This window comes from Phascolarctos cinereus, unplaced genomic scaffold (genome assembly GCF_003287225.1).
Source record: "Phascolarctos cinereus isolate Bilbo 61053 unplaced genomic scaffold, phaCin_HiC Scaffold_3;HRSCAF=262, whole genome shotgun sequence".
NCBI classification, from domain to species: domain Eukaryota; kingdom Metazoa; phylum Chordata; class Mammalia; order Diprotodontia; family Phascolarctidae; genus Phascolarctos; species Phascolarctos cinereus.
In genome coordinates, this window is record NW_027555736.1 from 1,766,157 (window position 1) to 1,782,411 (window position 16,255).

The 16,255-nt window shown below is 53.9% G+C and overlaps 1 protein-coding gene across 6 annotated transcripts in view; it reads right to left on the minus strand.

Annotated features, from left to right (window-relative positions):
* LRRC27 (leucine rich repeat containing 27) overlaps positions 1–16,255 on the minus strand; it is a 68,064-nt gene that overhangs the window by 23,873 nt on the left and 27,936 nt on the right. For 4 of the 6 annotated variants that reach the window (XR_013485133.1, XM_020973078.2, XM_020973081.2 and 1 more), the window contains 2 exons: positions 10,499–10,874; positions 1,357–1,530 (listed from right to left, as the gene is read on the minus strand). Coding sequence is in view for 5 of the 6 variants with exons in the window: in XM_020973078.2 (XP_020828737.1) it covers positions 1,357–1,530; positions 10,499–10,874 (550 nt within the window). In the remaining variant the exon portion in view is untranslated. The remainder of the gene's footprint in view (positions 1–1,356; positions 1,531–10,498; positions 10,875–16,255) is intronic. The other 2 variants (XM_020973082.2, XM_020973080.2) reach the window with 2 other exon arrangements.

The following is a 16,255-nucleotide window of genomic DNA, read 5'->3' on the forward strand; positions in this document are numbered from 1 at the left end:
GATCACAGACAGCGGGCAAGGCAAGGCACGGAGCAGGGAAAAGTGCGAGGTAGGGGCTGTCTTCTGTCTCTTTTTGTGCACCCGGTGCTTACTGACTGACTGAGGGACCGGCTGGATGGAGGAGAGCCAATGTAAGGCCAGGCTGAAGAGGATTCCAGAGGCTCCTGATTAACGATCACCTTGTGCTGAATACTGCAGAACCTGCTGCAGCTCCAGCCCCAGAAGACAGCAGAATTTCCTGGAAGAGACCCCTAACTACTCCAGAGTTTAGCCTCACCACTTTGGGAGGCTGTCTGGCTCAGGAGTCAGAGGACCTGGGTTCAAATCCTACCTCTGACAGGAATGTGCTTATGTTGAAGGTAGAAATCACACCCAAGAGAGGAAAAGCAGGTGGACAAGGGGTCTCTCTTCTGGAGGTGAGAAAATCATGACGGCGTAAGCCACTGATTCAGAAGGAATCTGACAGAAGGGAAGGGCCTGCGGGCTTAGGAAAAGCCTCTGTCAGACCCAATGGACGCTCATCTGTGCTGAAAAAGGCAACTCTTAGAAGACGTCCGTGACTGATGCCCCAACTTTCCCATCTAGACCTAAGCTTTATGAGAATCATCTACATCACAGCCCCAGCTTTAAAATAAAAGGGTGGACTGGGTGGCCTCCAGCTCTCGAGGAAGGATTCCATGACCCATGTGGGAAGGCCCATGTGGACAAAGAATGTTCACTGTCAAGGCTGCCCCAGGCATTTAGAAGCAGCATAACCTAGTGACGGAGCTGGTCTTTCCATAGCAATATCTGAGTCTGTGGGCTCAGTACTGAACAGGAAGAGGAGAACCCACTGGGGGCTCCCACCCTTCCCAAAATTTACAGCTCCTTCAAAGACCCTACACTTCTCCTGAAAACAAAGGCCCACTTAAAAGCCAATCTTCCACCAGGGTGCTTTCTGGCTATAAGCCATGGAACTCAACAGTCTCCAGAGAATGGAAAATCAACCCGGCACAGAGGAGCACAGGGAGACACAGGCTGGGGGTCGGCAGGCCGCAATATAAAACTCCCCGAAGAATCTTCCAGAAGTACAGGAATAAAGGATGTCCTTAGGGACATTAGACAGAAAGAGAAGCTAGGTCCAGGGAGAGCAGGAGGGAGGACTGTACCCTATGACATCAGAAGAAAGGGAAGGAAGGCACCAGGGCACAGGGCATGCATGAGATGAACCTGAGGGAGGGGCTGGAAGGGCAGCAGGGAGAGGCCGTCTCGAGGCTGGAGATCACCGCCATCACCATCGGCACTCCTTGTCAGTCATGGGGGTGGGAATTGAGCTCGCTGCAAAGTTGGCGAGGCGCTCTTGCGTCATGACCCTACCTTTTCCGCTGCTCTATTAAAGCTTGCTTCTCTTTTAGCTCCTTGAGGGCAGCTACCCGTCTTTCTTCGTCTTTCTTGGCTTGGACTGGTGTCTCATAGGATGGAATTTCAGGAAACATGTTCTTGAATGAAGAGATCTTCCTTCTTGGATTATACGTTTTTTTCAGTGGAATCCTTAAAAGAAATGAGTGATAATCGATCACTCACGGTACAAAGAGACGTAGCATCATACAATAAACAACTCCTTATTTTAAACCACAGCCTACGGATTGGTTCCACATTAAAATGACCTTGACCACTAGGGACTGTAGCCGACTCATAGAAATCTATACTATTGATCTGCATTAAGTTTTAAAAAGTTACAAAATTATGGAACTTTAGCAAGTGAGCAACAGGAACCCAAATGCTAACACTGATGAATGGCGGTGGTTTTAAGACAGCCTCAAGGAAATGCAGCTCCTGAAGTCATTTCTAAGAAAACCCCACATCAGAGGGTAGGATAAAAGCTTTGGAATGAAGGCTAGGTGGTTGAAACACACTATCTTGTTACAATCAGCAAGGACCCAGTCCCCCCACGGGCACCTAACAGCAAATGGTAGCACTCCTCCAAGCCTGGGAGTGCGCTCAGAAGGCACTGGCCTGTTACCCAGCTTGTGCCGTGTCGAACCCTGCCCTCAGACCCAAGGCCCCCCAGCGGGCAACCTAGGGGCCTCTGAAGGACACAAGACCACCACAGAGACCCTGCCCCTGCTCTGCAGGTCCCGGCTGACTCTTTCTCTGCTCCCCTGGCACAACTTCCCGATGCATTCACAGGATCTATCATACAAGGGTTGTTCAAAGTCCTCAGTGACACAGGCTCTCCAAGCCTGCCTTGGAACTGGCAGACCCACCAGGCACTTTCTTGGCACAAACAGCTGCCCCTGCCCCTCTCCTTAGCTGGTGAGGTTCTGTCCTGTTGAGCGGCTGTGCACCGCTGGACCACTTTAGGGTCGTGAGAGATGCCACATTAACAAGTCACCAGAAAACCACAGAGTCGAATTAAGTTAAAGGTCAAGGCCAGAACCCAGAGCCCAGGTTCGAATGGGCAGCGGAACTGCTACGGAGCGGCAGCCCAGCCTGCCAGTTCTGGATGGTGTCAAGAGGGAGCGCAATCAATCTGGAGAACACGGAGGCTCGCTGCACGCCAGGATGCATGATCTGACTGGCACACGTCAATGAAATGTGGGAGAACAAAACCATGCCTGGGGCACTCTGGACAGGCATCACGAGAAGCACTCCCCATCAGAGCTTTCAAAATGATGCCGGGGACCTCACTCTGTTCATGCGTCCCGTGGGCGTCAATCCAACAAGGGAGTGAGAACAGTGGGATGCGTCCCCGTTTCCATCTCAGCACCCCATGGATTGCCCCCCCTTGCCCCCAGGCATGGCCAGACTCCCTCCTCAGCCAGCCATGAAGCAGCTCATGGGCCCCGCCATGATGGCATGTGTGTCTTGTGTGCGCAGTGGGGCGTCCCCAGCTGGTGCCCAGCAGTGGGCCTCTGACAATGTGGGAGATGACTTCTCAAGTCCCCTGTCTCATGATCTAGCGCCCTGGTCCCACTGATTACGGGGTGCAGAGGAGGGAAGAGTCGAGAAGCCACGGAGGACCCCAAGGCACGGAGCAAGGGAACTATGAGGGCTGTGGCCGCTATGCTCGCTGAAGTCTGGGACTCTCAGCAGGATGGGTCTCTCGCGCGTCCTGCCTTCTGGAGGAAACACAACTGTCCCAGAGACCCTGACACAAAGCTGGGGACCTCCCCCTCCAGCACCATCACCTCTGCTGTGTCTGTGGTCAGAAAGGCCTGGATCGACCTCTCACGTCCGACCCTCGTGAGCTGTGCAGCCTGGCCAGTCGCCCCTCATCAAGTCTCAGTTCCCTGACCTGTAAAATGGGATAATCACACCTGCAGCTAGTGGCTCCCCAAGCATTTGTGAGCTCCTAATGAGATCCTGGGTTTAAATAGGCTAAGGAGGATTTCCTGTGGGAGGAAATGCCTTCCGCCCACGCAGACCAGTAGCGACTGTAGGCAGTCTTCTCGAGGGATTTAGCCAGGACAGAAGAGAGGAGGGATTGGGGCAGGCAGGGATGGGTGGATTAAATGAAAGGTGTTTTTTTTTTCCCCTATACTTAAGACTTTTATTTTTCTTGTCCTGGCCCAAGATTGACACATTATTCATTTTTATTTTTGCTACATTTTGAGTTCTAAGTAGTCTCCTTCCTTCCCTCCCTCCCAACCCCAACCTAGAGAAAGCCAACACTGGAGACACATATATGTGAGAATGTGTAATACGTTCTGCCATTCAATGAGAGTGTTTTTGAGGATGGGGAAAACATGGGGCACGTCTGTAGGCAGTGGGGGAGCAGCCAACAGACAAGGAGAGACTGCAGAGAAGAGTGAATGAGGATGGGGAGGATGGTACATTGCAGATATCTCCGACGCTGAAGCTGGGGTGGAGCAGTCACATATGGACAGCCAGGATACTTGGACAGGGCGAATCAAGACCGAATCTGGAAATGAGGACGGGGTGCCAGTGTCGAACGCTGCGGCGCCCAGCAGAGAACAAGGTAGCAGAGCTAGGAGAGGTCAGGGCCAGGGAAGGGACTAGCTGGGAGGATTCTGAGTCAGCGAGCCAAGGAGAGCATTGAGATCTGTCCCTCACAGGGTGTCTGCATCAAAAGTCAGGGCGTCCTTAGAACCGAGGCACAGGGCTGATGTGAAGATGTTGATGAAATGCAGGGCCAGGAAAGGCTCAAGCTAAGTGTGCACCTAAATGCTAGCAGCAAAGATTTGTTTGTTTTTGACAAGAATAACCAAACCTATCCTGAGGATGTCCAACACAAAAGTCCCACCTCTACCCAAAGAGTCCAAGAAGCCCCTATGTAGCGACAGGAGCCCAGAACTGCAAACGAGGTCGCTGCCCTCTGATCAGGGAACGGCTAAACAAGCCAGGCACAGGACTGTACCTGAATCGTCATCCGTACGCCCTAAGAGATGACGGGCAGAACCAGAAAGACAGGGACGCACCCAAGAAACGCTGATCCACGCCGGGCGCGCTCAGACTTTACTGCAGCTGCTGGCGATACCCCTAACCAGCTGAGGACACTCCGACCAGATTAATCAAGCTGAGGCATCTGGCTGGCTGTGCCCCCAAAGCCCGGAATGACCGGGAATGACCATGCCACACTGGGCAGGGGGGCAGCTAGGGGGCGCTGTGGAGAGAGCACCAGGCCTGGAGTCAGGAGGACCTGTGTTCAAATCCGGCCTCACACACTTGACACTTGCTAGCTGTGTGACCCTGGGCAAGTCACTTAACCCCACTGCCTAGCAAACAAAACAAAACAAAACAAAAAAACACTGGGCAGGGAGAGGTTCAAACCCAAGGGCTTTGGTCAAGCAGCAGAGCTGGCTGCTGGCCCTCATTCTCGAGAAGGACCCAAATGACAGCACTACGCTGGGGTCAAGGCACATACAGTGTTTGACTGTGGCTGGTCAGACTGATAGGCGCTCACAAGGGCTTTGCACAGACAGAGCAAAGAGTCACACACTAACTCTCCCTCCATTTCAGTCTTGGCTTGCAACTTCCCATCAGCGCAGGAGAGGAGCTTGGCGCCATGTTTGCGCTCACTGAAGGTTTCTGGCAACGTTGCTGAACACACCCTGCTCGGCATGAAGGGCGGGGGCGACTTGGGGGAGCCAGCGCAGTGGTAACATCTGGCAGGTGTGCCACATCTGGATAGGATGCGGCAGGAGCGCGGCTATGCAGGAACGGAGCCGTGCTTTATGTGCAGTTGGGCCACTGTGCATCTTTTCTTGCTCATCTCTGCAGTAAATGGAGCTGGGGGCCTGTTACTGGGCCCCTAAAAGGGGGCAGCACCACTCAAGCCAGAGGAGATGCCTCAGTCCTGGCCCAGAGCACACCCTCACCTCGGCGGCCTTCTGCCTGCCCGTCCAAGAGCCCACACTAACGCTTAGCAAAAGGGCCTTCTTCTCAGAGGAGGGCCTTGGGTCCTTTCAAGACCCTTCTTTTGGCTCCTTCTTTCTTCTCACCTTACAGCCAAGGAAACACAAAGGAATGAGACATGACTTTGTTTTTTTTTGTTTTTGTTTTGCAAGGCAATGGGGGTTAAGTGACTTGCCCAAGGTCACAGCTAGTCAGCATCAAGTGTCTGGGCCATATTTGAACTCAGGTCCTCTTGACTCTAGGGCTGGTGCTCTATCTACCTTGCCACCCAGCTGCCCCCAAAAAAGCAATTTGAGAAAATGAGAGTTATGCCATATTCTTATGCCCTTAGCCAGTGGGGAAGCTCTTCCCGTCCCCAGGGGGAAAGGCATCATTTTTCAAACTTGCCTCCAAATCCTTCCTTGCCACTTGCCCCTCACTGGCCTGCAATCTCTCCACATTGCTTGGATGTATTTATCCCATACAAAGGTTCTTTGCTGCCAGGAACTGTTTTGGGCCTGGCTTCTTTGTGAGTTCCCTCCTCCCCTACCTCTCCATTAAACAAACTGATTCAAACAGAGCACAAGATTTGTTGTAGATTTAGAGCCGGAAGATGGGGCTTTGCCCAAGCTCCTCATTTTGCCGATAAGGAAATGGAAGCTCGATGTCACAGAGGGAACAGCCCGGAGTGGTGTCTCTGTCTCTGAATGTCCATGGCCCTTGTGAGCCATCACCCCGAGGTGGCACTGAATTATTCACTTACTATTTCATCTGTCGATCCTATCTCCCTACTTCATGGCTGGCTACCTGAGGGCAGGGACCCTGCCCAGCCCAAAGCCTGGCCCAGCTCGCTAGTGGACTACTAGTGCAATGACTCAGCGATGGTCTTGGGGAAGGATGTCCAGGTCCCCGAGCCTGGCTGGCTTCGCATGAGAAATGGGCCAGCACTGGAAACTGTTCCAGCAGACTTGCCCCTGACTAGCATCCTCTTCAAGAGCTCTGGGTCAGTGCCACAGCACAGAGCTGGCAGGGCGGGGCCTCAGCGTGGCATTCGCTGACCCAACAAGGCACAGAGTGTTCCACGTGCTGTGGACACCACTGAGGGCTGGAGATCAACGGGGTAGGCCAGGGGCAAAGAGCTAACTCTGGATAACAGGCCCCCAGGTCAGAGGAAGAGGAAAAGGAGGGAAGATCCTAATTCTCGCTTCTAAAAATACAGACAAAAGTCAGCAGAATATCTCATTCTAGGCCACACAAACCCCAGGCTCAACGCAGTTATCACAAGGAGCACCAGCAGAACGGTCACTCTTTTAACTGGCATTAAAAATACCACGGATGCCGCCAGCTGCTTAAATGACGCACTGATTCTGAGAAACCCAAACTGAAGCGTGAGTGCAGAGTAACTGGATATAAATAATGACCCTCTCAAACTCTGAATCAAAGTCCAAAGGCCAAGAAAAATCTGCATTTCTTTCACCAAAGCGTGAAACTTCCGGAGCTGCCGAGCGGCTACTGTGTGCCGACCACCGAGAGTGCCTCGGGGACCTCCAGCCTCCCTGGCCACCTGAGGCCGGGAGGGTCGGTCCTGAGGGCTTCTTCGTGCACAAGCTGGCCGAAGGCAGGAAGCCCTTCCTCGGGCCTTCTCCAGGCCAGGCAGCCTTGGGTCGACGGGGCCCAGGGCCAAAGTCCTCCTGGTCACCCTGCAGCATCCAGAGAAACCACACAGTTACCACCTAAGGCTCACAGTAGGCCTGCAGAAGCACAACCACCAATGTTCTCCACCGAGAGAACTTGACTTTACGTGGATTAAAAAGTGGTCATGACCAATGCCCTGAGAACATCCAGTTGTGAGTTCGATGATGGCGTCATGCCCACTGGCACCAGGGAAACCTCCTCTGGCATCAGGTACGTCTCACATGCTTACACAAGGGGCGTAGGAAGGGAGGGAACAGCATTTGTTAAGTGCCCACTGTGTGCCAGACACTGCTACAGGCTTCACAGATACAATCTCATCTGATCCTCACAAGAACCCTGGGGGCGGGTGCTATTAAGACCCCCACTTTACAGTTGAGGAAACTGAAGCAACAGTGGCTGTGTGCCTCGTCACATAGGTAGGAAGGGTCTGAGGCCACACCAGAACTCACGTCCTCCCAGCTCCAGGCATGGGCCGTCTCCGACGTCCAGGAGCGAGGCGCAGTTCGGCCGTCAGGGAGAGGCCGGATGAGGCTCTAGGTCTGGAGAATCCCAAAGTCCCACAGAAGACCCGAGCCTCATCTGGCCCCTGGGCTTGGGTGACACCTGCCCTCCCGCCTCGTCCAGAGGATTAGCTCCTCCGAGTGGGTGACGGGCCTCACATAAGCGGGGTGATTCGTAGCGAATTTGGTGAAAATCTCAGGCAGGTCTCCCCAAAGCTCCGAGTGTCCAGACACACACACCGTTCAGGGCTCACCATGGGAGAAGAAAGGGAGAAGGCAGGCTGGAAGAAGGTTCTGCGGGGGCTCACCCCCCCCCCACCGACAGTGGCTTCGTGGGCAGGAGTGGTGGAGGGTGCCCAGTGCCCCGAACTCTGCAGGCGGTTTGCTTCCTGCCATCTTCCCAGACAGGTCTTTCAGCAGGTAGGTTCGAGGTTAGCCTCAAAATGTGGCTCTGCGGCTACGAGGCCATTGAGTCCCCTCTAGCCTGCCCTTGGTGATCCCATCCACCTGTGGAGATGGCATCCATGTCTCTCTGCCCAGCTCAGCCCTCTTCCAGTGGCTCTCCTTCGGAATCTGTGCACAGCCTCTTGGGCCTTGGAGCTGCTCAAAGGCGGCCTTGATGGCCCTCCCACGTTGCAGGAGATGCAAGTCTTCGGACAGTTCCCTCCACCCCAACCCTATCATGGTGCTTCAGCCCACAGCCTTCACTGCTTCCATGTCAGTCAGGACTCAGGCTCGGCTCTCTGCGCCTTTGGCTAAAGGCTGAAGTCTCCCATCTCACGCCTCCGAGGGCTGTGGAAATCCTTCCTTTGCCTCCAAGCCTGGCCCAGGCATCACTTCTTCTGCCACTCCTGGCACCGTTCTGTGCTGGGCCTGCTATGGACTGATCCTGGTAGAATTCCCATTGTTGATTCCCTCAAAAGGGCAGGCCTCCGAGGGCAGGAACTCATGCTGCAGGGCCAAGCACAGAGCCACACGCACAGAGGGCATCTGATGAATGGGTGAGAAAGACTGGGGAACCACGCAGCCTGGGAGTTAAAGACATTTCCCCAATTCTCTGGCAGGGGGACTCTGGCTCTTTTCCCTTAAATTGAACAACTTCGAGGTGATGACCCCTCTCCTCCTCTCCCTTTCTCTCAGTGTGTGCCTCACTCGCTCCATCTCGGCCTCTCAGCTGAACAGCAGGTGAACTTACCATCTCCCAGAGGGGAACCTCGGGCCAGCTTGGCCAAAGCGGGCTAACAGTTGGCTGACTCTCAGTAACCTTCTTCCAAGGCCTGCTCTCCTTGACGCGCTTCTTCTCCCTTTTAGAACGGTCCCAGGTGCCTTTCTGGCTGTGGTCTACACTGCTGGGAACAGCACACAGGGTCTTCCTATAGAGGACAGTCTGACACAGAGTACTCCTGCTGCTGTGAACACAGCCGGCCAACGCCCACCTTTCCAGGCTTATCTCATGATCGGCATCTTCTGCACGCAGCGCCCGGGCCAGGCCAGTGTATGCCCCTCCATGGGGGAACGCCTGCCCTCCTCTCGTCCCCTCTGAGTATCCCTTGCCTCCTTCAAGGCTCGGCTGATCCCCCCGTGATTAATTAGTGTTTTCTCCAGCTTCAGTGGATGGTGCCTCTTCTGGGTGAATGGAAGCTCCGGGAAGCAGGACGTTGTAGGTGTGAAATAAAGCTGGCGTCGGAATGGGAGAGAAGCATCCCTGCGAAGGCATCTCAATCCTCTCAACGGCCCACGCAGTCAGCAGTTGTCTGTGGTTCTTTCTTTGCGCTGGAGGAGGCCGGGAAACGGCCTGTACAGCTGTCTGGAGGATGCCAGCCTCGGCCCCACCCTGACCCACCGTGGGCCTTGCTCTCCCCACAGTGTGGGAGGGAACACTGGACCTAGCTCCCCAACTGGGCGACAAGACGTCGTGGCCGCCCCGACACAGAAGTGAGCTCCACGGCGTCCGTGTGCTTGTCGTCCTGCTCTCGGCTCCTAAGGAGGGGGCAGATTCGAGCACAGTCCCCACCTCAGTCTGAGTGCAGTGAAGGACGAACTGAGACAGCCTCCAAGGCAGCCTTTACAAGAGCTCCAGTGAGCTCAGGGTGACCCTTAGCATTTCTTGGACTCAAGTACAACATTAACTGCACAAAGGTCTATGTTTCCACTGAGTGCCAAGGACGCTTTGAGCTCACTCAGCTTTCCTTTCACCACTGAGAGGCAGCTGAGGGTGGATGAAGTGCAGATGGGGAAGAGAGCTGACATCTTCCCCTTAAAACTCTTTTTATGTTAAAGAAGAAACAGAGAGTGCTGTGTACCGAATGTAGCACCCCGCTGTGGGAGGTGGACAGAGTGGGGAGCATCGTTTGGAACAGATGAGCATTATCTGAGGGGCCTCAAGTCTGGCCCATCCTGGAACAAGATGGCCCTTGATACCAAACCCCACAGGCAGCCATCCACACTGATGACTGGGGGGCACCGGGGTTAGACACTGACCCCAGGCATCATGCCCCTTTCTAGCCCAACCTTCCCTGGGTCTCGGGGTGGGGCTCCAGGCCCCGTCCCACACTTGGCACACCCACCTCATGTGTCTGCCTCCTTCCTGAAATCGGATCGCCGGACCACGAAGGGTCTGACTGGGTAGACGTCATGACTGACCTATGCTGGGCTTTCTGGCCAAAGACGCCCACATCCACTGCCTTTTCCACTCCCTTCTTGGGCAAAGCTTGGCTCCTTCCCCAACTCCATCCCTTTCATCCATCACACATTCCTTTGGTCCCCATCAAGGGGCATGCCTCTTATCCTGATACTCAGCACAGGGCGCTAAGAGACAGCAGTGATGGCAGTGATGGCCCTTCTTCAATGCCAGATAAGGCCTGGCCCAGTTCTGGCTCCCAGTTAGCCCATGACTGTGGAGGCTGAAGTGGTCATGCCACTTTAGGCTGAGGGTTTAAGACGCAAAAGTCACAATCATCACCTACCTTTTAAGGATACTCTTTTTCATAACTGACCTGAACGGGTTTTTCACTTTCTGACCATGGTCCTTCATGTGGCTGTCCTGCCGGCTGGGAGGCAGCTGAAGTGGCAGGAGCTGGTTCGTGAGCATTTCGGCTTTTTCACTGGCGACTATTTCCTGCCTCAGCTTCCAGAACCGCTTCATTTCTTCCTCATTGGATCGATCCTCAGAAAGATCCCTACTCGGCTCTGTGACCTCAGTTAAGTTCAACGCTTCCACGTGTGGGAAAAGACATTCCTTCCCTTCTGGATCATCCGGCTTGGATTTCCACGGCTGCAACGTCTCCTTGTTGGAGGCGCCATGCTGGGATTCCAAGTTCACCTTTTTCACTGGTCCAACTTCTAGGGGAAAAGCCAGACTATTTTAGAGTCCTGCCTTCAAACGCTCTAGACCCCAAACCAAGACCAGCATTTTCTGTCCATATGTAAGTTTGGTCTCCAACAAGTGAGAGCACCGTGGCCACCGTGGGAAAATGAAGAGACCACCATGACCCCTCCCACTGCCTCCATCATAGTAAAGCTCACGTGGGACTGAGGATCTTTGCAGGGGTGGGGGAGGTATGGACATGTGGTTTCTCTGATACGAGGAACTCCCAGGGAGGAAAGTCCTTCTAGTCTCGGAGTTCCTGGGGCACCTGAGGGTGAACCAACACAGTGAATATCTGGTCGGCTCTCTAAAAGATCTATTAGGACCCCTTAAATACACCCACCCCTCCCCTCCCACCACCAGCATCAGACGGTATATCCGGGGCTCACAGATCACTGCAGACAATGAATGCAGCCAAGATGGTGAAAGACACCGGCTCCCTGGAAGGAAGCCACGGCCAATCTGGACGAGTGCTCAAAGCCAGAGACATCACCTCACCTGGGTAGTCAAAGCTATGATTTTCCCAGTAGCAAGGTAAGGCTGTGAGAGTTGGACTATAAGGAAAGCTGAATGCCACAGAATCCGTGCTTTGGAATTGGACAGCAAGGAGATCACATCAGCCAATATTAAAGAAATTAATTTAGGCCATTCACCAGAAGGTCAAATACTGAAGCTTAATTAAATACGCTGGCCACCTAAGGAGGAGACAGGACTCGCTGGAAAAGACCCTGATATGGGGGAAGATTGCAGGGAAAAGGAAGAGGGGATGGCAGAGGAGGAGACGGAGAGTGTCATGGAAGCGGTGAACGTGAGCTTGCACTGGCTCTGGGAGATGGTGGAGGCCAGAAGGGCCTGGGGGGTCACAAAGAACTAGACGTGACCAAACATCAACAGGGGCTCAATCAATCCACAAATCTTTATTTGGTGTCTATCAGTCTGGGCTTCTCCATGCCAGTCAGTGCCGGACCCAAATCAAAGTCCCTGCCCTCAAAGAGGGCATATGGACAAAGCAGAGCCCCAAGCGAAGGTGGCGCCCAGCTGAGTCTCAGAGGAAACATGGGATGCCGAGAGGGGCAGGCGAGGGAGGAGGCCGTGGTGGGCAAAGACACAGAGGCGGGTGACAGTGCTGGTCAGGGATGGGCGCTTGCTACGTGGGCATGAAGACGATGCTGGAGACAGGCCGTGGCCCTGGGGCGGGACGGCTCAAAGGCCAGTGGCCAGACTGCAGACTGTGGGCTGCAGAGACTAAGCAGGGCCACCGCAGGCCACTGCTCATGGCTCCCATTTCCCAAGAGTCCACACCTCCCGCCGCCCCTTATGGTTCAGCACAAAAAGGAGGCGAAGAGCAGGGCTTCATGCCCCCTGAGGCAAGGGCTGAGCCCCCGCGTGGTCACGCGACGGAGAGGCTGTGTTATGTATCTCCCGTGTCCCTGTTCTTTGTGTGGGTTCCTGGCTCCTCTCACCATCCACTCACACAAACGGGCCCCTCGTTTCGCCTGTCCCCAGTGAATGGGCATTGGCTTTGGATCCAGGCTTTCGTCACCCCCAATATTCTGGCCCCCTAGGTGCCTTCTTTGGTTACTGCTGCCCTTGGGGGCATCCTGGGGACAAAGCTAGGTCCTTTCTTGATGCTCCCCTGGCATAATGCCCAAATGCTTTGCGGAACGGGTGAAACGACCTATTAGTAGACAGGCTGGGTGACCTGCCCACTGACTGGGGAGGTACAAGGTGAACCCTCAGAGGGGCTTTGGGGTGCATTTCTCTTACTGTTGGTGATGCGAAGGACTCTTTCCTACCGTGTGTTTTTTTAATAGTTTGTAATTCTTTTTGAAGTTGGTTTGTTTGGGTCCTCTGACCGTTTAAGGGAAGAAGTATTTATGGGGCACCTACTATATGCCAGGCATTTACAAACAGGACCTCATCCAATCTTCAAGGACAGCAATGGGGAGGAGGGAGGAGGAGAGCAGAGGACAGGATGGAGGAGAAGAGGGGGAATGAAAAGAGGGGGGAGGGGAGAGGAGGGAGGGAGGAGGGGGGCAGAGGAGAGGACGGGTGAGAAGAGGGAGCAGGAAAAGAGGGGGAAGGGGAGAGGAGGGAGGAGGGGGAAGATGGGGGAGGGAGGAGGGAGGACTTGCCCAGTGGCTACTGAAACCACCAACGGTCAATCCGTGAACATCCTCAGTCTTCTCTACCAGCTGTCCTGCTGCCCCCAACAGATGATGCCACACACACATAGTGAAATCCATACTCCAGGTAAGAAAGGTAAGGGACCATCAGAAACTTCATCAATTTTTAAATTTCCTCAAGTTTTGCTGCCCTAACGCTACTTTACATGGCAATGGTCTTGACAAGAGGATGTTACCAAACAGGAATCCATTGGCCAGAAGAATCATAGGATCATTCATCGGTCTTGAGGCCATCCACTCCAACCCCCTCATCTTACAGATGAGGAAACTGAGGCAGACAACAAGGGAGACCCGGCCAGGGTTACCCTGAGAGGGAGGCCTGTGGCCTTGTCCACTTCACCTCTTTCAAAGGTCTGGGGAAGACCCCCAGGTGTTAAGCAGGCTGCTGTCTCCCGGCTAACACTGCTGACCACATGGGCCAGCTGGGCCTGAGGCCCAGGCACGAGTTTTCCAAGGAGGGCTGAGGCCGTGTTTCTCATCCCCCGTGCCTGCGCGGCCAAGCAGTGTGCATGACCCTGAGCTGAGCTCTCGCTGCCTCTTAATCACACAGGCTGAGCTTCTGGGGAAAATGGTAATAATCAAGGTTAATAGGAATGTGCTTTCCCCCCCTAATTTCCAGCACTGATGGTTTGGGTGAATAAATCTGTGTTTTGTTAACATGTCTTCATTATGTGCTAGGCGGCTGGGTGGTGCAGTGGACACAGTGCCAGGCCTGGAGTCAAGAAGACTCATCTTCCCGAGTTCAAATCTGGCCTCAGACACTCACTAGCTGCTTGACCCTGGACAAGTCACTCCACCTTGTCTGCCTCAGTTTCCTTGGCTGTGAAATAGGGATCAGGATGGCATCTACCAGGGTTGTGGTAGGCATCAAGGAGACAAGTGCTTAGAGCAGTGCCACACTGGCGCTGGCACACAGTAGGCATTTCACACACCCTCGTTTCCTCGTTTGCTGTTCTACCCATGTATGAGCTAAGCACAATGACTGGGAGCGTTTCCTTCTTTCCCCTGACATTGTGTCATCTGATTCGGGCTTTCACTATCCTGCCGATGACAGGGAAGCCTTGCCAACAAGTGGGCATAATCCCAAGAAGGAGCCTGCCTCCATGGCCAGCGGATCCCAGCTCTGTCTGGGGGACAGCCCCCGCAAGGAAGGGGTCCTCCATGACGACCAACCCATGTCTGGAGCCACAGGAAGTCCCACTCAAAAGAGTCACCCCAGAACCAAGATCTCAGGGATGTGTACGTTGAAAACCAAAGATAAATAAAATAATTGATCTTTAAAAAGAGAGGGACAGGAGAAATAAACAAGAACAAGACACAAAAGCAGGACCACAAGCTCTCTCCCAAAAAGACAAAAGGCTAAAAATGGGAGTGTGAGCCACCCTTTGTGGTTCGGCTGAAAGTGGACCGAGCGCCGCACCAAGGGCACACCTCACGATCAAGAGTGGGAAAGAACAGCGGTGTAGGGGAGAGACTGCTAGTGCTGCACCGTCACTCCAAAGCGTCACCTATCAACGATGTGGCAGTGATCAAAAACGGCGAAGCAGATCAGGGCAACAGACCGGGTTGGGAAGAATTGGCCAAGCCAACGACACAGTGTTCGCCGAGCCTGAGAATGTAAGTGACTTGGGGCAGACTCGTCACTGGACAGGAACTGGTCAGAGGACTGAAAAGCGATTGGCCTGACACCAGGCTGAGATCGACGCCTCCCACCCCACTGGACCAGAACCCCAAAGGGACGGAAGCCCTGAACGCCGGGCCCAGGTCCTTGTCATAGCTGGCCTAGAGAGAAAAAGGGAGTCCCCCACTAGCGAAGGACAGGGGCCATCCCAAAAGAGAAAAGATCATTTTGATTACACGGAAATGAAAAACTCTTGCATGACCAAAATCAATGCAGCTTCAACAGGAAAGGAAGACGTTTACTGGGAAGGCTCTTTTCACTGAAAACATCTGACCCTGGGATGGTAGGCTATCCTGGGGGTCCCAAAGCTGTCATCTGTTAAAGCTCACAGCTTTACTATAGTAAGGTGTTGGGGGCACTCTGTATACACATCCAAATACAGAAGGCCAGGAGCCACTCCCAGTGGAGAAGTAGTCACAGGATATGATCAGTACTCAAAAAAGAAACTGAAACCTAAAAACCACATGAAAGACTGTTCTGAATCACTAATGCCAAAGGCAATGCACACCACAACAATCCTGTGCTCCCCAAAATGGCAGACAACAAAAGACAGGGAGAGTCAGAGCTGGAGGGGCTGGGAAGAGCAGGTGCACCGACATGCCGGGCAGAGCGAGGCAAGGATGCCGTTGATAAGGTGACTTAAACGCCCCCCATCTTTCACCCAGGAGGCCTGCACCAGGAACAGAAAGAGAGAGACCATTCCCATTCCCTGCACGGTCTGAACAGCAGCCTTTTGTAGGGGCAAAGAGGGCAATGAGGAAGCCAGCCTGGGGGCAAGGACTCATGGGGTGAAGGACTCGGGAAGCAAAGGGAAACCCACACTATCTGTGAAGGGTGGGGCTGGCAGAGTGGGGGCCAATGGAGAATGCGCCCTGGAGGGCTGCCTCACTGAGTGGCGCTTACCAGCCACTACTGTCAGTGATGGGGACGAGACGGACTTTGAGGCGGTGCCGATGAAAAACCAGATGGCCACACAGATGCAAAGTGTAAAGGGTCTTAGTCCCCTCGGGGGGATGCTTGGGCATCCTCTCAGAGCATTCTTGTAGGTGTGAAGCTTCTGAAGGCTAACGACACCAGTCTTCGGTGTCTTTCTTTTCCTAAATCTGAACCACATTTTCTCTCCACGCTCCTTAGGGTCAGGGTTGGTTTGACTTTGTTACGTTCTTTTGGGTTTTTTTTGGCTAGGCAATGGGATTAAGTGACTTGCCCAGGGTCCCACAATTAGTAAGTGTTAGGTGTCTGATTTGAACTCAGGGCCTCCTAACTCCAGGGCTGGTGCTCTATCCACTGTGCCACCTGGCTGCCCCCTGCCCTCTCCCCGATCTCATTACATTCTTGAGAGGGCTCCTCTTCGTCCTCTGTAACAGGCACTGCCCCACAAAGCAGCAAGTCCCTTTGGAGGGGCCTTTCTGGCCAAATCCAAATCCACAGAATGGCGGAGGGTGACTTTGGACTAAAGGCCCTTCCCCCAGCTGGAGCGTCCTTTGGT